At 36.6% G+C, this 24,854-nt stretch overlaps 1 protein-coding gene across 2 annotated transcripts in view; it reads left to right on the plus strand.

Annotated features, from left to right (window-relative positions):
* Positions 1–24,854, plus strand: part of THADA (THADA armadillo repeat containing) — a 180,128-nt gene that overhangs the window by 63,246 nt on the left and 92,028 nt on the right. For both annotated transcript variants that reach the window (XM_068939662.1, XM_068939663.1), the window contains 3 exons: positions 4,529–4,618; positions 6,425–6,556; positions 19,716–19,884. In XM_068939662.1, coding sequence (XP_068795763.1) covers positions 4,529–4,618; positions 6,425–6,556; positions 19,716–19,884 — 391 coding nt within the window. The remainder of the gene's footprint in view (positions 1–4,528; positions 4,619–6,424; positions 6,557–19,715; positions 19,885–24,854) is intronic.

The following is a 24,854-nucleotide window of genomic DNA, read 5'->3' on the forward strand; positions in this document are numbered from 1 at the left end:
GAAGTCTAAGGTAAGAGGATCTACCCGCTTAATGAGCGATGAGAGTCAAGGAAGGAACATGTATGTCAAAATGGGCACCGCAAAACTATTGCGATAGTCGAGCTGCAGTCTCTGTTCTGTTTTTCATCTTTTAATGAAGGCAAAAGAAGCAAATATGTAAAATATGGATTATCTTTATAAATTTGTCCCTTTAGATAACAGTTTTGCCAAAATCAGTCCTAATTTAAAATGATTTTGTCAGGAATTGTTCCTGCAGCACAGAGAATGAGTTTGATTCACAGTTTCTGCGTTACTGCTCTTTGACATAAAGGATCATCTGATAAGTTACAGTTAACAATTTCAGTATAATTGTTGCAGTAATGAGAGTAGATCTTACTGGAGATGATTATAAGAGGACTTGCATGCTTTCATGAAAACTACATTCTTTCTCTTGATCTCTGTGCGTCTGCCTAGATTGTATTTTCACATTCCTGTTCTATTTTTTACTTTTCAAAATAATATTAAATGTTTTTTTTCATTTTTGTGTTTTTACTTTGTCACAGATTTGTCAATGCATTTGTCAACACACATGACACCACACTTATGTTTAAAAGGAGGACCAGAGACCTATTTTTCTCTATTTAAGTTTCACCTGTGCTAAACTCGAATACGAGCAGACTTACTGCAAATGTTCTTTAACGTGTCAGTTATTAAAGGCAGGATACAAGGTTATAAAGCCTTTAGTCCTTCTGAAAAATATAGGAAAGAACAGAAGCAGGTAATCTCTGACACATGTCACAGTAAAATGATACGTATGCCCCAATGTCACAGCAGCACTTTAATCTTCTAGAGTATTCCCTTAAGTGTACAGCACAGCTTAGAAAAGTACACTACAACATCCGTGGTATCGTTCTCAAACTTATTATCTTAAAAGCAGTTAAATAATTCATACATGTTCTAAAGAAATAGGCAATAAATTTTGCGAAAGACGCTAGATAAATAAACACAGATATTAACCCATGCAGTACGCAGCATCAAATCACTAATCAAGGAGACAAGTGATGAGCGTAATGACTGGACAAGTCACAGTTGTTCCGCAGCTTTCATGAAAGAAGTAGGATGAAAAAGGAGCTCCGGGGAACTGCTTGGCCTATTAGGCATGGCTGTGATCAATTTTTACAAGTGATTTTAGGAGGATATAAGTGCTTCCATTAGTTTAATCTCTCAGCTTTTTGACATTAAGCACCATTTTAACCACATACTTAAATAATGTTTCACATTGGGAAGGGAGAGTTTACTGTGAGCATAATGAACCCACTAATATGTTTTGTTTTAATTAAAATATGTCCTATTGCAGTAAATAACCTACCTCCAATCAGTTGTTTAGATCTCAGTAATCCCGTTTGAAATTCTGGATTGTGAAATTGTGCTACTTTGGGATGTCAACAGGAAAAAAGAAACTACTGTTACAGAGCGTGTGGTTGGACATACTGTCAAAGAATGAGCTCTGAAGCAATATAAAATAATTTCAGCTGGACATGGGAAAAATATTAGTGTCTTAAGGCTCTTCTCAAGTATGTGTCTCCTAAACATGCTTTAGGGTGGGTAACTGTAAAATGCTGTGATCTACAAAATGCTAGTTTTAAGGATTTAATTATAGTAGTGGTATTGCCAAAAATCTGTGTTTGAACTGTGTCAGTGACTAATGGAAAGAATGAGTAGTTATCTATATCTTTAATTTAAATCTGTCATTCTTTGTCGGGTGTACTTTAGGAAAGGAGGAACAAGCTTGTTCCATGATAACTGCTAATAGTGATTTTGGATTATTTTAGTCAACATTTAGTTGGTATGTTCCTTTATAAGTGGATATGTCAAATACTTATCTTCTGAAGATATGGATTGCTTTATTAATTATGATGCCTAATGTACATCTGTGTGCACATGCATGCTTGAGTCTGTTTATATCACTAATGTGAATGAGCCAAATCTTAAAGTGTTGGCTTTGATTTTTTTCAAAGCAGTATATTTTTGATGAAATTAATGGGAAATATGTTGCTTAATGTCCTGAACATTTCTGAAAACGTGAGCATTGCATTTCTTGTTGTTCCAGTTTTGGTTACTGTACACAAATACTTGTATATGCTTGCTGTGCCTAATAAAGTGTAAACATTTCCAGGAGGAACAAGCACTGTCAGTAATCAAAAATTAAACAATTAAATATCTCCATGTTTTACTGTAGCTACTTTTCTATCTGTTCATTCTCCGGTTGCATTTCTGTCTGCCCTGATATCTCTAGGTATTGGATTCACAGTTCAGTCAGTGATGTGGGACTTTTTTTTTTAAAAGAACTCCTTCATTTTGCAGTGTGTCTGCACATGCTTAGTCTTTCTTGTTTCCTCTGTGAATTGAAAGCCATTTAAAATGATCACGTGGCAACTAATCTGCTCATAGACAGTTATGTTGTTTCTCAAAGTGCCTTTGGGTGTCTTTTCTGCATATACCTGGTGATTATCACACTGATTTTTAATTAGATTACCTTTTCCCCTCATGTAACCTGTGGAGCAGTAAACCAAGTGAGAGTTTACATAAGTTACCCAGTTTAGTGGTAGTCATTTTCTGTCCCTGTCAAAAAATTGTAGGAAACCACACTATATACCAAGAATTTTAAGGCTATGTTTTGAAGAATGTTCCGTTTTTTTTTTTTTGATTCAAACTTGGCCACTAAATTTAGAATATATTAAAAATTATGCTATTCAAAAATATTTGTTGTAGGAGACTAAGAACAGCACACACTACTTATACGGTCCTCTTAAGCTTCTGACCAGAGGCCGTACTTTCCGTTGGAGGCTTAACTCCTTTCCCCGATACTCAGGCACAGGTGTCACAATGTTTACAGGACTGATTTTAAAACATGAATTTTTAATGTTTTAAATCCAAAACTCAGTAAGATGCATACCATGTGCCGTTTTACTTGATGTATTTACATAAAGCTTTTGTTTTAAACTATCTTTGGCTTTTACACTTTCAGCTTGCTACATGATGTTTGTATAGAAAATTGTAAGCTGTTTTGAAGAAGTTGTTAGATTGGCTTAGAAGGTGAAGCTTTGGAGTCTGACTGTGGGACATTAGGAGCGTTTGGTTTCTGACAGACACTTTGGAGTTGCATGATAAGAAATTACATATTTTTTTTCTGCATAAATAGTCCATGAAGTAGTTATCAGTATTGACATTTTAAACCATCCTTTCTACTGCTTCACTTCAAATTCATTGATAATTAAAAAGCTTTCATCTAAGCTTCTTAACTGAAATCTTTTTTTGTTGTTAGAAGTTATTGCAGAGTCCTTGGCCATGCTTTTAGTTATAGCGTTTCAGTGTACTGTTCTTCCGTGCCTTCAGAAAGCTTCCTGAACTTCCTTGTTTGAACATTTGTTTCCATCTAGTGATCTGTGTTTTGCTGTGTTTATTCTGTGGCCTGTGGCTGAGGCATGTTTTGTTAGCTGAGTGCTGGATGAAGCTTTGGTGATGTTTGCGATGTGCTGATCTACTCTTGTATAGTTTTTTTTTTTTTTTGGATGCTTATTTTATGAACATTCACTCTTACCGTCTCATCATGTTATTTTTGTAAATCTGGATCGAAGCTTTGCAGTAGAGTCATGGAGTTGGTGCTTTCTTTTGGCTTGCTCATTAGAACTTCCCTACTATAACATTTAAAATGGTTCTTGCTTAAAAGATGCTAAATAGTGTCCTATAAACAGTCCTCCTTTATCTGGTCAGAAGGTAATAAAACAAACAGAAAAAACCTCCACTTGGTCTCTCTAGCTTGGACTGATTTGCTGTTGTGGCTTGAACTATGCTGCTTTATTAATTCTGGCTGATGATGAGTTGTAATAGGCATTGATACATTGTTCTGTTTTGAATCTGGTTGTTACATATAAGCTACATCTACACAAGCAAAATTGTGGCCCGGAAATGGCACCACTACCATATGACGGAAAAGGTGCTAAAGGGCTAACGGAAGGTCAGAGACTTTTTGTTGTATTTTACCAATGTTCTTTGAGTTACTATTTTATTGATATTGACAGGTATCTCAGAATATTAGCATCTGCTTAGTATAAGTTTATTATATAAGTATATTAAATATATTTTATTAGCTATTTAATACATTAGCCATGCTAACGCAAATGCGGACTTCTCTTGTTTGACCAATATATTGTTAAAATGGTGCCAGAAATTAAGCTGCTGTATCTTTTCTTTCTAGTGTGATTAAATAATTGGCTTAACATTTTTTTCTCCGAAAAGGCCTAAGAGCATAGTTGACGAATTTAGCATTCACGCATGCACAGCTACGTAAATTGTGCAAACTAAACTGTATTGTCATTTTTAACAAAAGCGTTTTGTCTTGTCTGAAAGGAGTTTGTCATGGGCACATGGTTCTCCTGGCTCTCCAAGTTCACTGTATCATCAAAAATCTAATAAGTAAACTGGTATTTTGAATGTAATGTATTACTGCAGAATGCTAACTGTAACTCTTCTTTATTCCCTTTTGCAGAATGACGGGAAGGGAGTTTTTCTCTCGGTTTCCAAGTCTTTATCCTTTCCTTCTCAAACAGTTGGAGGTTGTAGCCAATACTTTGGACAGGTAAGAGGATATCTCAGAAAAATTTACTATATGAAGTACAATGTAAAGGTTAAACTGAGAAGAGGTGTGTCACGTGTACTCTAAGGCTGCTCTTCTCATCAGTGCTTCTTGAAGTTGCGTAGTTTTACTAGTGTGTTTTTCTAAGCCTTTTTTTTCCTCTAACTTTTGCACGCTGCAGTGAATCTCTGGAGTGTGAACTAATATTGAGTGGTTAGCACCTGCTTTTGTTTCTCCCTGCAGTTGCTATGAACCTAGGATCAGACTTTAAATAACTAAGATATCTTTTCAGGGAAAAATAGAAACTGGGTATTTGGCTATTTGCCTCATGTTTAATGGTGAGGCTTGCTAGCGTGTTTAAATGATGCAGGGTCGTACAGCCTCGTGTCACCCTAAATGAATACATCTCAGCTTTTGGCACGCTGATTTGGCGGAAGGGCCTTGACTTCTCTTTAAGGAGTCCACCAATGGTGTCTGAGAGTTCCAATGTGATCAATGTGGATGATACAGTTTGGGGTGGCTGCTGATGCTATTACCCCCAGGTTTATGAACTTTTAAAGTAAACCACTATGGCTTTTTTTTTTTTTTTCTTAAAATGCTGTGGTTTATACTGTGGAATTTCAGCAGCTGATTTACAGGAGATTCAGCCATCTGTGTGATGAATCTGAAGTGGATAGTGGGGAATGGGCGTTTCATCAGCCACTATATATTATGCTGTCTCTGCTCTAAGAAAAGGAAGTGCATATATTCCATGTAGTGTGCTTTGCCTGGCATTTCTAAGGGAACAGGGTGATCACTAGAAAATTTGAGGAGATCTTTAAACCGAAAAGGATTGAATACTGTTGTCTGAAATGTTGGCCTTGAATGGTTTTTTCAATGCAAGTTAAGAGTTGTGTCTCCCCTCTCCTTCACTCCCCCACCGGTCTTTAACTAAATCAGGAAATGCTGATTTTTGACTTGTATTTGTAGTTACTTTTACAATATGAATACTAGCCACTTACTATTGATTACAGGAATTATTCTTTAATAAAACCTGCTGTGCACCAAATACACATTTCCTTCCCAACTGAAAAAAGACTTTTTAACTATGTTTTTGTAACTTAGCTTTCTCAATCTTTCAATTTTTAAGGAAACATTACCTGCTCTCTTTCTGATGTTACTTACAAGCCACCTTGATGTTACTTACAAGGGCAGCTCACCATTCTTGGGAGTAACAGGACGCTTGAGATAGTGTAGGAAATGGCAAAAAACCAAATCTGGTTACTGAGAAAATTATTCCAAGGACACGCTGCTGTTTCCAGAAGAAGCCAGTTCTGGTGTAGAAGGGCTTAGTCGTATTTGGCACCTGCAGTGCTGAGTGCACAGGGTGGACTCAGTATCACGCTATCTAGATTCTCAGTTCTGCAGAAACTTACACCCCAGGTGAGGAGCTGGACTCTGGCACTGTGCCTGAAGCTATCACCCTCCCAAAGCATAAAGTAGGGGAATTATGTTGCAGATGAACTCACTGACTTTGCAGAAATCGGCACGTATCTGGCATAGCATTTTGATTACATCAGGGATGCCAGTACAGCTTTAAGTGCCTTTGTGTAGGGGTCCCCGGTGGTGTGGTAGGAAAATGTACCTTTCCTGGATGCCATGTTTGATCTCAGCAAGCGCACGTTCTTACAGTGGTCAACCTAAAGCACTTCCTGGAACTGGAGATGCAGAAGGGTTCTGAGTGCGGAAGTGTCTCAAGTCTAGCATGAAGGATGATTCTACTTATTTATTTATTTATTACCAAATGCTTCTTGTAACTTTTTCATTTAGTGAAGCTGAAGAGTTGAAAGTCCATCCAAGTTTGTTCCTTTTGCTTTTAATTCTGGGAAAGCTGTATCCATCTCCAATGGATGGCACTTATTCAGCCCTCAGCATGGCACCATTTGTCCCATTTATCATAAGGTAAGCTATTTTTCGGTGGATTTTCATGTGATGGGAGTTCTTTCTAGGATCTTTGATTTTTTTTATTTTTTTTTCTCTATGAAGTGCCTTTTTCGGCTTCTCTTTAGATTTAATTCTTAAAGAAAGAACCTTGATATTGATTGTGGACTTCCCTTTTTTTATGAGTACTTCTTTTCAGGGATTAGAAAGAATTTTCACCTTGTGCAAGCTGATTGTATGAGTTATTTTTAAACTTCATCTGAAAATGCTGTACAGCATAGTTGCTTCCAGAGAGCAGGTAAATGAGAACTGATGGGCTTGACTGGCTTCGTAAAGCAAGTCTTGCATTGCTAAAATTTGTATAGTGTTTTTCAGTCCTGCAAAATGATTCTTGGTAACCCATAAATTTAATGACTTCCATATTTAATGTATTTCTAAGGTATCTAATCCAAGCTTTTATGTGGTATAACCTTCATTTATATGGTGGTAACATCGAGCTATTTAGCAGACATTTTACTCTTGTGTATGCTGCTGGTGTCGGGTGGAGTGTCTGATAAAGGGACAGGACTGTGACAGATGAGGAAAAATAAGAGTAATCGATATTTGAGAGGAAATCCTGCTATCTGTGTGAAGGCTTCAGAGCAGTAGGGTGAGAAAAGTTCCATAATAAACCTTGCTCCTTTGGTGGCAAAACAAGATTAAACTTGTTTCTATCCTAAGGTCTTCCAATTTTAGTTTTAAACTGCTATTTATGTTAGAAAATATTAGTGGTTCTGTTGCTTATTCTTCACAGCAGATGTGATGTTATAGTACCTCCTGTTTCTTATGATATTTTTCAGAACTTTCAAGGATAAATAGTAGTCTACTGCTTTTTCTTAAAGGCAAAACCTGCAATAACAGCATTTACATGCAATTTATTTAACATTGTGTTTAACAGCATTTAAAAGCATTGTATTCAAATGATGATTTGTTTTGCTGCAGTCCTTGAATCTTAAGTACTTTTGGGGAAACCATTCTGAACTGTGTTTACTGCCTACATTATTAATTAGCTCTGCCTTTATGCCTTTGTTACTCCACTGAAGAGTGTTTTTTTGTTTTTGTTTTGTTTGGTTCGGCATAGTACTTGATTTTTGTAACAGAATTTAAAGAAAAGGTTTTTATTTTTTGATTAAAACTTCTGAGTTTTGCTATTATATATACCTGTCGCACCAGCAAAATAACTCTTTAACAGTGGTAACAATTGTTTAGCTTATTCTCATGTTCTGCAGATTTAAACCCTTTTAGAAGATGTGGGTAGAGAAACCCAACAAAATATAAAAGGAAGAACTTGAAACATTTAAGAGACCTTTATCGTTGGGCCTCGTCCCCTTTAACTTCTGTTAGTAACTGTGCCCATAAAATGGGAGTAGTGTGGAAGCCAAAGATGATGGTTTCTGGGTTTTCTTTCCACTGAATGTGGCAGTAAGTTTTGATCTAAGGCTAGGATAAAATTCTTAAATCTTTCTGACATAAAATTATATTGGACGTAAAGATATGCATTTTCTGATGGGTTACTTAGCAAAGCATTGGTATTTTTTGTGGTTACCAGGAAACTATGCTAAGGATTCTGCAGGGGAATATGTGTATGTTTATGATACAGTTCAACATGACATTACTGACTGTACTTCCGTGTGTAGCTCTTAACACACTTGTTCTGTGAATACCATGATTATTTTCATTTCACTCTGACTGCATTAGCTGGAATACATACAGATGTATGTACCTGGGAAAGATAAATATAATTCCTTTGTTGTGATTTTTTTTTTTTCCCCTTCTGCAGGAGCAGATGAACTAAAATAAAATTATTTCCTAGTCATTTGGTTGTTCTTTAGAAGGTGGTAGTGAAGATTGCTGTGAAATAGTCACTTAGAGAAGATCAAAGAGAAGGCATGATGCCAAATGCCCTATTTGTCAAGACACTAAATTGTGTATATATACACACCGTATACTCGCTCAATGTATTGTATTATATGCCATGTATGTATGCATATAATTACATGGCAGCCCAATGCAATTATGACACTTAATTGCCATATTTTACTGTGAGATTTTTGGATTTCTAATGCAGTAACCCTCTGTCAAGGATAGATACTGCTTATGCAGTGGCAAAGAGAGGAAGGGTGACTATAAAACATAACTGATCTTCAGACTCTTTCCAGGGCTCTACCCACAGTAGAGTGGCGTTCAGTTGATCTGAGAGGATGAGCGAAATTCTTGGTGTGTTTGCAAGCGAATGGGCAGTTCTCTGAACAAAACTGTATTTAGCAGGAAGAATTCTAATTAGGCTTTGAACAGTTTCACTTAAGCCGGAGTGGAATTTTCCATCTAGTGGGAGTAGAGTTGTGGTTGCTCTGACCGCGCTGAGATGAATTGCACAATATGAGTAGGATTAAATGCCACAAGGACAAACCTCAGTCTCTGTTCACATACTTGCTACTCCCTGCTAAACTAGGGCATTTAGTTACCTATCTGCAATTGTATTAAAAGTCCTTTTTTTTTCCTTCCTGCTGCAGATGTTTTATTTGGAAGGGAATACTCTGATTCACAACTTACTACTTCACCTAAATTTTTTTTAAAATATTTTTTTCTTTTTTTTTTTTTTATTTTAGAGCTACATATGTCTGCTTTAGTGATTACTTTCTAAGATGAAGGAATGTACAGAATGTTTTTGATTAGCAAGGGAGGTGAGCAGGAGATAATGTTGTATGTATGAAATGGAAACAACCTCCCTTTCTCCTCCCCCTCCCCTGTCCAAAAATCTCTAATGTCTTCAGAGTGATTCAAATTTGAGTTACCTTATGCCCTTTCTGGTACCATAGCATTGACAGAGTGGTTGTTCAGTGTTAAATGTTCTGGTCTTCTGAATCCTCTGAAAGAGTAAATTGGTATTGGTACAATGACTTGGGTACTTTTCTCTCCTTGAAGAAGTCTGTCGCCTTCTGGGAGTAGGAATTCTTAATCATTTAAGCAGTTTTTAAAAAATCAGCTTTAAAAACTCCTGGATAAATGTGCCTCATGGTCCACGTGACAAAACCATTTTTAATTCTTAGGGAGATTTCCCTTTTCAAATATGTCAAATTGATACATTTCAAAGCAGTGTTACTTCTGGGTGCGTGATGTTGCAGGTCATTGAAGAAACTGTCTGAGGAAAATGTAATTAGAAATGTAAAGTACTTTCCAATAAATTAACATTTTTCTGAAATAAATGCTACTTTCTTGTTCAGAATTTTGTAATTTGCATCTTTCTGTAAAAATAAGGAGCTGAATTCAAAAGTCCCTTCATGAAGAGAAAGTATGTGCTGTTTTTAATTGGCGACCAGGGTAAGTGGTGGTGGAGAGCACTAGTCCTTTGCAATTTGTCCCTGTTCTTCCCCCACCCCCAGTGTGCTATTTTGATTTTGTGCACTAGTGAACTCATCACTAGTATACAAGAATAAGTACTCTGATTCTTTTAGTTAATGGTGGACACTCGAATGCAATGAAAATAAAACTATATACAGTGGTAAAAAATTCTGTAGGATTGGGTTGGGGTAGTAAAGAGCACTAGTGGCTGCTCTGTTACCACAGGCCCTTCCTGAAAGGGCATTTAAGAAGAGAGAAGTAAAGGAGAAATTTGCATCCGCTAAGAAGAAACTGGCATGCAGCTCACATGCTATCGTAAAAGCTCAAATAAATCACTTATTTAGGTGGGCTGGATGCAGTTGCTACTGAGTATGTGCGTTTACGTAAGTTTAGTTATCCCCTGTCTTGGAAAAGGCAGGGGAAACAACTGAAGATATCTTTGCGCTCTGCTTGTCGGAAAGAACTGTGTAAAACTTCCTGATGCGCTGCTGGCCGAGTCTACCAGCTGAATTTCTTAAATGAGTTCTGCTGAAGTGATGCAAGATGTCTAGAGTACCCCTATGAACTCTTCCCAACATCAGCGCTGTGGCGCTGGTGATGTGTAGCTGGTGAGTGGGAACCCTCCTCAAGCAGCAGCAAGACATTCAGTAGGGTTTCCCTTAATCACTTCATTCTGCAGCTTTGTGGGGCCTGTGTTTCAGCTCTGCCTGTTGCCCCTGGAGTGCGGATGGAGTTCCTTCTCCAAACTTTGTTTTCTTGGGTTTTTTGAATGGTTTAGAGCAGAGAGACTCTTTAAGTGTAGGGATATGTTACCTTAGGGATTTGGATTTTTTTTTTTTCTGATATGCAGTATGTGACTTCTCAGTATTCTTAAATTAGATAGCACAGATTTACATTTGTGAGTCTGTTCCTCTGCAGGAAGTGATGCTGGTTATCATCTCCAATTTTTTCAAGCTTGGGAAAGAGCCAAAAATCTACGGAGGTATGAGTTATACCTTTAATCCACACATGTAATGCAATATTCTACGTTTTATTTAGTAGGTAAATACAGTATACGTTTTGTTGACTTCTAGTTAAGAAATCTTTTTTTGAAACTTAACAGATGCCAATTTAGACTGATATGCAGGATATAGAAGATTTTTCCTTAAAATTTAAAAGCAAAATAAGGGCTTCTGTTCTAAAGGATCAGGCTCCTTCCATGAAGTCTGAGAGGTGCATTGTACAAGGTATACATTACACAAGTTGTCCTGTAGAAAATGTTATTCACAAGTTGAGTAGTCTGTCGGATATCGACAAGCTTAAAAAGCTATTTTAAAAATGCTGTTATTCAAAATACAAAATTTTAATTGATATTTTGAAATAGTTACATGAATTGTAATCTCATATCGTTATCGCAGTTGTTTGTTGGCCAAAGTAGATCAGTCTATCTTGACAAATACTTCTCGGAAATAAAGAAATAGACCTTCAGTTGCACTCTGCTCGATCATAGTACAAAGAAATAATTTTTTTTTTTTAAGTTTTCTGATTAGTAAGATGTTTGAGATCTTTCCAGCGTAATGGAACAGCCTAATGATGCTAAGTAATTAATGCGTTTCCTAAATATGGGTTTGAAACCCATATTCTTAATGTATTTACATTATTGTGCTGTCTTGGCCATTGACTGATTTGTATCAGGTTCTTTGATTCTTTCCTACTTAGAAGTGCCGTTCTGATGCAACTTTGCCTGCTTTTTTCCTCTGCCCATTCTTTTTTCACTTACATTCACAAATTCCTTGCCTATTCCTTTCAGTCTTTATTGCTGTTTACTTCAGTTCAGATGCTATCTAGGAGTCATAGTTTAGGAGTCTTATTTTATAAAACTGTAAGAACTTGCTACTGATTTAAAAGAAAAATGTGTTGAGGAAAAAGACCCAAGTATTTAGTATTCTAGAAGATGCCATGAATATAAACATGCACTGATCAATAATGTTACTTGCGATTGGGATGGGGATTGTTTTTTTGAAAAGCTTAATCTTTATTGACTTATATTAATTAGTCATATGGCTCTATTGTGTTAAGTAACTCCTGTTAAACTGTCTATCAGGTGTATCTGGTCCTCTGCCATTGAAGCCTTGTGCCAAAACTTGTGTATGCTTCATAGGCATTGGGTCTGGGGTAAGATGGAGTAATAAGGCAACAAAATTAAATTGTAAAATCAAGCATATTTGTGAGACTTTGAAATTGGTAGCTGTATAAGTTTGCAACCTTCACACCAAATAAACTAACTCCCCCTTTTCTTGCATTTGTCTTATGACAGGATACCTCCAGTTTGGTTGAAATATTTCTCGTATATCTTCTTAGAACTTTTAACTACTACCAAAACCACTTCTTGAAGTGGAACGTAACTGGAAACATGACTGTTTATCTATGTTGTTTACATGCGGTCTCCCTGAATTTTGTTTTGTTTCACACACGTCCAGTCGCATATGTGGATTTAATATATCATCGTGCTAAACACTAGTACCCTTTGATAAATGGCCAAAGGGTTGTGCTCAGTTTGTCTCTTCTGCCTTTCTCATGTTTTTCCTTTATTTTCGTGTGGCACAAGAGAATTAAAACTTGCCTGATTTCAACTGTCGTTTCTGTAGTATATGCGGTTTTATCAATGGTCTGCTAAGCGTTTTTGCGGGAACGCCTTTTTGTATTAGGTGAAAAGAACTATACGTGCTTGTTGCAGCTTTCTTGCATTAAAATAGTTGCTCTTGATTACATTCTTTGTTAAAAGCATATCGCTGGGGTTTTGTATCAAAAGCACTTTTTTCTTATAATGTACTGTCTAGTCAATGTAACTGTTTAGAGTTGTAGTTGTCTGGAATAATTTATTTCACGTCTCCCTTTGGAGAGTAATTCCTATCTTGGGATTTAGGACAGGCTCGGAATGCTTCCATTTCTGGCTATAGTTTTTCTCAGTGTAATCCTGATTGCACTGGTTGCATTATTTTGCAACAGTTTGTGCAGGAAGGAATGAAAAAAAGGAGAGAGTAATGCATAAGCTATGCAGAGGAAAGTAACTTAAGTCATGAAAAACTACATAGAAAGTGATACTAAAATTGCCAGTGTTATTTAAAAAGAACAGTCTTGGGTTTGAGAAGGGTCAGTACTGGGAAACCTTTTTTGGCAACAGGCTATCCACTTTTGGTGATTTTTGTTGGAAGGAAAAGTCTTTTGAGAACTCAGATCCTTTGGTTGTTGGCATGGGTCTCATAGTAAGTTTTGAAAATTGCTCTTGTTGCGTTCTTGTCTGCAGTCAGCTGAAGCTTTCAAAATCATCACAAGAAGCTGAGATTTGATTTATGATTTGGACTTCCTTTTCCTAGAGTTAAAAATAATGATAGAAAGACAGAATATAGTTTATGTTCTTTGTTGTATTTTTTTCCTATTTTGGTAGTAGGTGGTGTTTGTTTCTTTCCATGATTCTGCAGCTGTGAAACATCATAGTAACTTTTCAAATGTTAACAAAGTTGAAATACGATTTTGGATGAAGAGTATTTAAAATTTTTCTTTTATTTGACTTTGAGCTGAGAGGGGTGTAGATATGACTTGATTTATTGATAGGAAATGCAACAGAAGAGGTGCAGTTTAAGTCATTTCAGCATGTGAATGTTGAACACTATGAATCTCCATTTGAAGGGAAAATATTTCTGTGAGTCTGAAGTCTACACACAAGTGTCAGTGACAAATTTTGTGCACTTATGTATAAGAAATCTTACTCTAATGGCTGGCTGAACTACAACAACTCAAGCTGCTGTTGAATCAGCTTGATATCAGTTGGCCACTTTTTACGATAGCCTAGGTCTTGGTGGCCAGAAGAGAGAAATGTGTTCAGTTTCTTCCCAGAAGGCTCTTGAAAGCACATAGATGAAACAGTTCTTGGTATAGCTTGTGGACCTGTTTGGCAAAGAAAAGCCTATTTAATTTGCCCACATAGTTTCTACAGTACTTATAGCTATTCTGATTCATAAGTGCTTGTGTGGAAAACACTGCCCTTACAAAAACATAAAGTTTTATCTTAATTGGCTATATTGAAAGATTAAGATAGTTACCACAATCTATAAAGCGACTAGAAATGTGGGCAACCATTAACTTCACTTCAAAGAAAACTGATAAGAGTTTTGAGATTTAGCACTGCAAAAATAACTTGAAATTAAATTTAGTCTGTTTCTAGCTATGGTTATGTTCAGATACTTTCTGGACTTCATTCATGTGTTGACTCTGCGTCTGTAACCTACAGAGAGCTGTTAATACTTTTGTAATTTTAATTTTTTTTTCTTTCAGTTAAAGATTGAGACGCTAGATCAAAACTCAAATTATCTAGGGGTTACAGGAGGAAAAGTTGTTATCAGGCCAATCATAATACAGGTCTCCACAGTGAAAGTGTGAAAAATTATATGCTTTGGATATTTTAAGTTGTGAGAAGTATAGAAGTGTAACGAAATGGAAAATAGATGCTTCCTTAAAAAAACCAAAACCACAAAACAATCAAATCTATAAAAGCGCAAAAGAAACTTTAGCTACATCTATAGCAATTATTGCTTATATTCCAGGAAACTTTATTATTGAATAGTTACTGTCCTGCTGATCTGTCCCTAATATATAACTTCAATTTATGATCAATTTTTTCTTTTAAAAATCTAGGGGATATTAAAATACTTTAAGTAGCAGGTACAGTTGGTTTGTTTGAATTACAAGTGCACTTTTCCTCTGCCTTCTTCCCTTTGTGCATGTACTGCTTTTTTGATGGTGCTAGGGTACTTGGGTTGATTTACAAGGTCAGTGCCCCGTTATGCAGGATTTTCTCCTCCTCTTTGTTCAATCTGTTGTCCCTGTGTTTCAGTCCCATCTTTGTGATTGCTATTCCCGATTCCCTCATCCACCATTTTGTCAAGGCAAAGTATGTGAATTTATTTCAGTTGAATATAAAAATGGTGATGCTGTGATACTACTTACGGGACTACAGGAAGCTGTTAATAAGTAATGAAATTAGCAGTGCATAGATTGTTGTGACAGTGTCCAAAAAACCTGGAAATAGATGTTTTTCCTTGCTAATCCCTATTCTAACAGCTGTAGGTATTACTTAATGTAATGCATACATTATTTTCAGCTCTAGTTTTGATTTCTCGGATTAATTTAACTCATTTGTTTCTGTTATATTCATATAAAAGCTGATCCTTACTTGATTTGTTAATTTAGATTATAGATGATCTGTTGAAAGGGAGTAATAAGAAAGGGAGAAAAAGGAACAAACACATAGGACACACCAGCGATTCTTTTAAAAAAAAAAAAAGTGTGTGTTTTTTTTTTTTTACTTATAACTAGTGTTCTGTTATTCATAGCTAGAGTAATAAATTAAGTACTTTGATGTGTGCAGAGGAGTACAGAATCTTTCTGTGCCTTATATGAGTTGTTCATATAAATTATGCCAGTTAACAGGTTTGTTCAAGATCTAAGTGTTAAAGCTGGGATGGAGCAGTGGAAATACACAAAGTGAAAGCTGTTCAGATTTATTGACTTTTTGTTCTTGGTCATGAACTGTTTTAAGTAAACATGTTTACATCCAGTAGCTCATGTGCACCTAGATAAACAGTACTGACTTTCGCACAGAATACTACTTCCAACAGTTGTTGTTAACCCTGAGAATTTAATAGAAGTGTATCATGTAAGGATTTTGCAAATCTTTGTTGTTTGCTGCTACTCTGAGATATAATAAAATTAGGCTGGCATACTGCATGCTTTTACCTACCATAACATTTAGATATTTTGCAGATTTTTGAAGTGACTACTTTATAAATGATGTGCATGTAAAGGAGGTCACGTCCCGAAAACATATCCCCCCTCCCCCCATGTATTTTTCAAATAAAAAAGGATATGCATACAAGTGGATGTTCGCTTAACAGGGCCAAGGTCCCTTTGCTCCTATGTGGCCTGCAGGGAGAGCAGGACAGCTCATGCCGGCTTCTGGCATGTCCTCAGCAGAGCCTGGGCAGGGAAAGGGCCAAGGTTGGGGGGACTGTTCCTGTCTGCCGGTGCAGTGGCAGGGTAACTGTCATCACGCCGGTGGATCAAATCTCAAGATGCTAGTGTGTTAAGCAGCAGTGCAAATACAAACTGAGTTTAAGGGATTGGTCTAATTGTCTAATGATTTTTCTTGATAAGGCTTGTCAGGTTCCTTCCCATACTTGCTGGCAGCTCCTAGATAAAGTAAATATTTAAGAATGCAGGGGATGGACTCAGTGTTAAGGGACTGCATAGTTGGTCTTGGGGGCTGGTAGAACAAGAAAACAAGAGTTGCTACATTGGGTTAGTTTTCTGTGTCTTGTGTTACCCAGTGATTGTATTTCATTCACTCTTCATCTCAGTTTTTTGAAAACTGATCGCATTTAATTTCCTTTACAGATAACAGATTACATGTAACTGAAATCTAGCAGAAATCAAACTTGCGTGTTCTTGATCTAGGATTATGGAATCTTTACAGGTTATGGAAAAAATAATGTATATTATGATAGTCTCCTGGGAAACTTCTTGTATGATTGAGGAATGAAGCCAAGTACCTTCAAAACAGGAGAGATACATAAGGAGTGCCTTCAGGGAATCCAGAAGTTCAGGGATAGGACAGTAGTAATGACCTGGTATGATATCTTGCCTGTATTTGTGAAAGGCAGGGTGATTTTGAAGTTTTATCAGTAGTATTTCTTGAGGTAGTATTCTTAGCTGAATATTAGGTGGGAAAAAAAGGAGTAGAAACCCCAGGGATGTTAACCTCTCTCAGATAAGGGAAGCTATTTGCTTATGTGAAATGTCTTGCAAATTCTCCTTGTGTATTCCTATTAAATTAATACTATATTATTCTGAAACTTTATGGTGCTTTTGTTCCTCAGTAATGATTTTATAGGAGTGCTCTCTATGAGGCTTCCTATTAAGATGCAAGTTCTTGTGAATATATTGCTATATTGTTACCTATATAGCAGTATACAGTGCGAGAAGTTGTAGTTTCTGTTAGTATATAGCAGCTGCTTTGTACAAGGGCAGATTGGTGGTTAAGTTGCCCTATAGGCAAGTAGAAGGCTGTGAGGCTCGGTTGCCCTTGGGCACAGAAGGTCATAGGACCAGGTGTCCTGGGTCCTGGGTGAGTGAGTTCTCTAGCAGCTGGGCAGTTGGGCTCATGTGCAGTGGGGAGGAGGTGTTGCTGGCTCCTCAAAGAGACAAAACAAGAAGCTGAGTTGAGAATCTTGGTTAGGCTTCTATGTCAGGAGGAAAGCACTGAGTGGCTGAGGTCCCCTTACAGAGCAAAACTTTAGGGCATGCAGAGAAGTGGAAAATTAGATTGTCCGTAGTTCTGAGACTTGCACCTTTTGCCGTATATTCAGTATAAATGCTGAGGTGGCAGAGTCTCTTATGGACCCAGGCTATGGCAGCTAAGGAAATTCTACCCTTCATGTGAAATTATTTCTGTCAACCTGAATATATAGCGCTCACTTTTATTCCCTTAAATTTGATAAAATAACAATCTGGAATAAAAGCTGATATGGAAAATACTGCTTTTTCTATACACGTATATAATAATAATTCCTTTTAAAAGTTTACAAGAGGACAGAGTTAAAATCCAGTTATTTTAAACCTTGTTCTCAACTCCATTTTTCCGTTTATTACCAGGCAAAAAGCGCACAATTCCATTCTAATGAATTGCACTGTGTTTGAGGAGAAAACCCCTTTTGAATCATATGTTTTGGGAAAGTACCCTTGCACAAGTTGGAGCAAACCCTGGCATTTTCCCCATTTTCCACTCTCTCTTCTGAAGCAATGTCAGATGCCTTGGGAAATCATCTTTGTAAAAAGGTCATGAACAAAATAAAGGGCATTCTTGAATATACAGTTACGGCTAACTGAAAAATAAACATTGACAACAATGTCAGTATTACGTGTTTGACGAGAAACATCTATGCATGAGAATTTCTTGGTTAAGAGAACGTGTTACAGTACAAATGCAGGAATGGTTGCAGACAAATCACTTTGCGTCAGATTTAAATTTACTATGTTGTAGACTAAAAAGTTTTTGTTTAAAAAAAAAGATTTTTTTTTAATTAGGGTCTAAACAGACTTTATTCCTATGTCTTGTTAATGCAGAGTTAAAGCTTTTCCATATGGAAAAGCCTACAGTTGTGACTTGCTCTGCTTTCACATCCTGTTGTGAAGAACAGCTGCTCCTTGCATTTTCTGTTGCCCAAAGATGATCTTTCTAAAAATAATTCCCTCGAAGGGAAAAGATGGGGAGATGGAGGATAGAATACCTTGCCCTACTATGAGGGGGGATACTGAATGCCGACAGAAGACTAGTGCAGGGGTAGGATGGCTCTGTATGCTCTCAAAACAATGTTTGTGTTTTTCAGGCATACTATGGCCTACCATGAGTAAGTTGTCAGAAATATTATGCTCTTTCAATTAAATCCTTGTATTGTGTTCTATTCAAACCCCTCTTAATTCAACTGCTAGTCTAAGATGGAAACTTTTTGCCTTATTTCTTTGAGCATTAATTTAAATTTGCTAGGTGTATTTGAAATCTTAAAATGCATTTAAATTTCATTTTGTTATTTAAATAACTAGGCATGCCTCTGCGGGGGTGGTTTGGGAGAGCTGACAAATGTTTTACCCTTTTTGGCAGGGAACAATCTTTGTTACGTGTGATATTGTAAACTGAAAATAGATAAGAAGCAATCCAGGAAAAAAAGGAGAGGGAAGGAGGAAGGAAGGACATATCTGGGGGTCATTATAATCACTTGGGAGGTATCAGAACACAAAGTTCTGCTGTAGTGCATTTTGCACCATCTAAGTTATTTAGATATCTGTTTGTAAACCCTGTGGTAACCTCCTCTGTTGTCTGAGACTGCTGATGGCTGAATGGTACCTGTGTTACAAAAACTGGCACGTGCAAACATCCTTGACTTTGAAAGATTGAGCCTAGTCTACTTGGTAAAAGATTTTTATTCACTTCAACTCAGTACGTGTACTACTGAAGTAATATAGAGCTAGTTAAAATGTTAATATGTATTTAACTATACAGCTATACTACTTTATATACTTATAATGCTACAGCTATATGTACTTAACTGTACAGAGAGTTAAAGTGTTAATAACATTAAAAGATAAAAAAGGTTCTTTTGGCCTGTTTTGTATGCAGTTTTGAATCTTAGTTAATTTTTAATAAATAAAAAATATTTATTGTTCAGATACCCATCCTACATAATAGAAAGTATTTTCTAGTGTGTCTGCTATTTAGGAACCTCTTTCTGGGCTTTAAATCTATTCTAAAGGCTCGTGAGATCTATGGCCTAAAATTCTGGTAGGCACCATGTATTTTTTTTTTTCTAAAACCTTAGGATTAAGAAAATTGAGTGTAATCGATTTAAATCAAATTCATAATGTGTTTAAAATGTTTGCTGCTGATAAGTAACACAAACACCAAGAAACACAGAACAGAATCATATACTTACCCATTTCATGGGTGTTTTTTTTTTTTTTTGAATTTTTATAAGCAGAGAAACTTCTGAAGGGAAAAAAGCCTCCAGCGTGGCTGTAGTTTGCTTATTTTTCTGGACAAATAATCTTTCACTATTGAGATGAAATGCTGTAAATTTGATTTGTGAGGATTTAGTTTTTAATGCATAATCATTTGTTTTTAATCATATCTAATCCAAATATTTGAATTTGTAGCCACAGCAGTGGATTACCTCTGGATTAGAAAGGAATATATTTCTCCTTTTTCTAGATGTGGGCACTCTCCGGTGTACCGTTCCCGTGAGATGTCGGGTCGGGCCCTTGTTCCATTTGTAATGGTAAATGAGGTACCGCAGACCGTACTGTCACTGCTGAAAGGGCTTCCAGACTGCACCAGTCCTTGCATACGACAGAATGCTATTCATGGAACACTTCTGCAAGTAAGTTTTTTTTTGTTTTTTTTTTTTTGTCATAGTTCATAGTTAAATAACATGTAAAGAGTTGTGCTGAAAGTTCATGTGCTCTTAAACTATGTACGAAGGCTGCTTTTGAGTTGATTCTTGCAGGTGGTAGATTGTGGAATGCAAATTTCAAAGGTCGTTCAAAAGATTGAAAGGTGTAAAATAACAACACCTACATTTCACATAATGCTTCATCTCGAGATTAAAATGTTTTGAGAGCAGATATCTTTATTTTGTAGATGTAAACATGTATCTACAGAGACATTCATGTGACTTACCCAAAATCAGAGCAGATCTGTGGTAGAGCTCAGCTTCTGAACTCCAAGCACTAATAGTATCGTAGATACTGAGGCTTGTTACTTTCCTGAATTTTATGCATCACTTCATTTGTTTTTCCTGCTACATTGTCAGCTTCTTGTCAATTGACTGTGCAAGTTGTGATAAGGTTTATATTGTGGTGAAAACATTTTGGATAACAGCTCACTATCAGTTTGGAATCAGAAGTTTCTTCCTTCCTCATAAATCATTCCTTTGGTTTATGGTAGTCGGCTCAGTGTGTTTGATTTTTAAGCTATCATGGTAATAAGTTACTCATTTTATTGCCTGTTTTTCACAAGCAATCCTCCAACAAAGCCATATTGTACATGTTCAGCTCTGTTAGTCTGCCCTAGTTTGTAATCCATCTTGATACACATTCCCTTTGTAAGCTGGTTTTGTTGTTGTTGGTTTTTTAATCATTTCAGCATATTACTTCCCTTAAAATCATGACCTTACAGGAAACTAAAGTTGGAGGGAAGTGAGTTCTTGTAGAGTTGTTACTGTCAACTGTACCTGTACCTCTCGATGTACATACCAGCTTATTTCTGGTGTGTGTTAATTTATGTGAATTAGATGAAAAACTGGTAACTCCTTTCAGTGTTTCAAAAGTTGATGACTTCAGTTTTCATTTTATTTCTTCCCAAATGGAAATTTGATGCTTATGAAAGATGACAGGTAGCTGCATTGGGGATGGAGGGGTTCAGCAAGTTGGATCTGAATTTGGCTGACATTTGGGATTGTTAAGGTTGTCCCAGTGTTTGGGCTGATTTTGTGCAGTCTTTTCTGCTCTGAGTGCCAGTCCATGCAGCTATATACTGACAAATGCTTAGCCCTGTGAGCTGCTGCTGCACCTGAGGAAAGAGATTGCCATTGCTGCATTCCCTGTGCAGCTCACAGATGTCTCATGAAACCGGGATCCATCCTGAAGTGTTAGAAAAAGTTGGTCATTCTCACAGAGAGAGTGAAGTGCTTTGTAATGAGATGTGCACTGGCTATAGTGGCTATAGTGCACAAAGCCACTACAATTTTTTAAGTGACCCAGTAGAAAAAATAATAATGGAGGCATGGTTCCTAAAGTGGCCAAAGGATGATTTGTCTTGTAAGCCAGTGCTGCTAACTAGATTGTACATATAGCTCTAGGTTTTTTCCTTTTCTTTTTTTTTTTTCCCCCACACCTGTGAGACAGGAGGTGATCTCATTCTCTGTTGTAGAGCACTTGCTTTTTGATTAGTTGTCAGTGAAGTTCTGCTATTACTAGGAGCTACTATTGCAATTAGTCTGCTGCGCTGGGGAGAGACTGCTGACTTGAGAATCAAGTTTGTGCAAAGTCTTCATTTAATACTTAATTGAATTTAGTTTATGACTGAAACACTGAACTCGTTGCTAGTTAAAAATAACAAGTATTCATAAGAGATAAAGTTGGATGATTAAGACATGCAACAAGGGAGGTGGTGGTGGTGCGTTGTACCTTTAAAATACTAACGCCAGATACTACAATGGATAATTGGCATGCACCTGCTGCGAACAGTGGTAGGAAGAGCAAAGTACTGTGACTTTCAGAGGTTGTTGGATGCATGATTTCCGTTTCCTTTTTATCTGTGTAAGATGGGACTTGAAAAAGCTGCTGCAAAAGTTTGTGAAAGAGTAGATAATTGTTATGTTACAGAACTGCTCATTAAAGCATTGCTTCTTTGAAGCCTTACTTAGATTTAACAGTGTTTAAAACTGTTTGCACTGCATTTCCGTGACACAGTAGGGAATTTAACTTCCTCTTTGGTATATAACCAGGATGAAAATCCATACTGAATAGAGTAAGTCAGTACAAAACTAAAAAAAAAAAAATCATTTTTTTCCATCAGTAGAAGGCCAATGTCTCATGAAAAGGACATTCAATTAATTTCATTTAATTTATCGATTCACGTTAGTCAGAAGCTGACTAAGTTCATTGCCTAATTGGTTTTTATTTCAGTGTTCATATGCTGTCAAATCTTGAAGAGGAAAATTAGAATTATTCAGACTTAAAACTTCTGTGGCAGTGCCAATCCTAATAAATTTTGAAGGTATATTTCAGTTACGTTTCAATCATAGTTATGCAATCACTTCATCTTTTCCAAGCCAAATGTTAGTTTGTAGAAAGATCATTCCAAAAAAGTTCAGAATGGAGTGCTTGTCCCGACATAGCCTGTTTTTTCACAATGGTGAGGTTGGCAAAAAGTATTTTTGATAGTGGATACAAATGTGTTTAACTTGAACTATCTGCATTGTGTGAAAGCATGACATATTAACTGTGGCTTCTCATGCACAAGTGTGAATGTGCATGAGGATAAAATGATCTTACAGCTTGCATCTTCACGTAAGAATTCTTTTCAAGAAAACTAGGAAGGATACTGTTGTTTTATAACTCTTCTGTGTGGTTTTTTTTTTTTTTGGATGAGTAGTTGTATCACAAGTAAATGTGTTGACTTAAATGAGACAAAAAAAACCTCCCTGTTCTGCATTTCCTTTGAGTGCAGTTTCTGCTTTTCTCCATTATCCAAACTGGCCTGGGGTGGAGGTAGGGTGGAGGGAAACAAAGTTTGTAATTTGGAAGAAGCTGCAGAAATCTTGCATTGATGATCTGGAATGATGGAATATTTCAAGGTTTTTTTGGTTTATGATCTAGTTCTGCAGCTGATGAGCTGAAAGGAAGTGCTGGTCCAGAGCTTTATCCAGAGACTCCTGGAAGTGCATCAAAGTCTGTAACCTGGGAAGCCTTCATATTTGTGAAAAAAATTTTTTTGACTTTTGGTAGTTACCAAGGAACTAACAGTAGTTCAGAAGGTTGTGGGGTATCCTTGTCAGAGGATAATCCATATTTTTCAACCTTCTGCCTCTTCGGGGTTGGAATACCTAGAGTGTATATATTCCATTTGTTTAAAAAATGATTCAGAAATTCAGATTGCTTATGGAATTAAGTAATGATTAATTCAGAAATGCTGTATTTGCACTTGCCACTAGTAATCTGAGTATTCTGATTAGACTTGTAGTGATATTTGTAAGGCATGCAGGTCAGGACATTGACTGCTCCCTCATTTCATGTCCACATTTTTACTCAAAAAGCTATTTGGAGTCAAGAATTAGTCAAGACCTCCAAGCATCAGTAAAGCTCAAGATTGACTTCAGTAAACTGAGAATTCACAGGTAGAGATCGCATGGAAGCAAGCCTTAAGAAAAACAAGGAGTGCTAGAGACTTGGTACTTCTTCAAAGAAATGGTACATAGGAGAAATGATAAGTAGGAATTAGCCTAATGCAGAATAGATAGCAAATGTTTAATTACACGTTAGCTTGAGTAAATTAAGAGTTCCTCACTGAATTCAAAGAGGAAACCTACTGAAACTAGGTTAGGACAAATAGGGCAAATTAGGACAAATATAGAAGAAAGCAAGAGCATGCAGAGATGAAACTGGAAAGGCCGGGGCAAAAAATGAGATACAGTTATCAAGAGATTTCTGCGGTAACCAAAATTACTCCAGAAATACTTATATCTTGAAAAGGGGAAGCTATTGATAGCAGATGCCTAAAAGGAACACTTTCCTTCATTAATTCATTAACTCAGTCAAATATGAGCTTAAACATGGGAAACTACTTTCTAATGCTAAGGACACATGAAATTTGACCTTTATGAATAGGTTAGAGAGATCTGCCAGGAGATATGATATGTATATGACCTTGTCTGGGCCTGGAAGATGGACAGATGATCACCTGAGATTCTTTCTAGTCTCCCCTTTGTTTTTCAATGATTCCTTTATCTTGCTAGTGATTGGGGCTACCATCATGAAGCTATGCAGAGTTTGTATCTCCATCAGCCTGCACTTGGTTAATTCTTGTTTGCACTCGTAGCTTTTCTTGCTGTACATCGTCTTCTGTAAACCACCAAAATTTTGATGTCAAAACTATTCATTTTTTTTAAATTGATATTACAGATAAAGGGGTAAATACAAGCATGAAGTACTGGGAAGAACTGATCAATAGTTTGAACAGTTTTTATATAATATTAAGATAGCATGTTCTACAGGTCTACACTTTATATTGAACAAAAATCTGTTCTTGAATCAAGGTAGGTGGGCTTCTGGGCATACCGGAGGAAGAAATTCTGGGCCTGTGTTATTTCTGACTGCTGGCTTATGTAATTGCCTATATGACAGAGTAGATAAATTATCTGTATGTTGCTTTTTAAAAACACAAACAGCCCCCAATCCCTCTCAGCTAACCACTTAAAATAGAAGATCTAGGAAGCCAGGGCATGGATTGCCTAGAAGACAATTCGGCACCCTTAAGTCATCCAGTTGATTGCTTTATATATGTATATAAATAAATAAATATGTTGACTATATGTGTATGTATGTATACACACACACTATACGTGTGTGTGTAGTTTTTTTTTTAAAAGTTCCCAAATGCATGAACTTTCAGATTGATTTGCCAAGGAAAGCAGATGTTAGACTTCTGTTTTTGTTTGTTTTACAATAATATGTAGTGTTGTTGCTTGATTTCAAAGGCTGTGCTAGATGCATAGATGCATAGATACATAGATGCATATCTGATTTTTATTAATACAGAAGAATAACAGCACTGTGACTGAAGCTTTCA

This window comes from Struthio camelus, chromosome 3 (genome assembly GCF_040807025.1).
Source record: "Struthio camelus isolate bStrCam1 chromosome 3, bStrCam1.hap1, whole genome shotgun sequence".
Classification (NCBI taxonomy): Eukaryota; Metazoa; Chordata; class Aves; order Struthioniformes; family Struthionidae; genus Struthio; species Struthio camelus.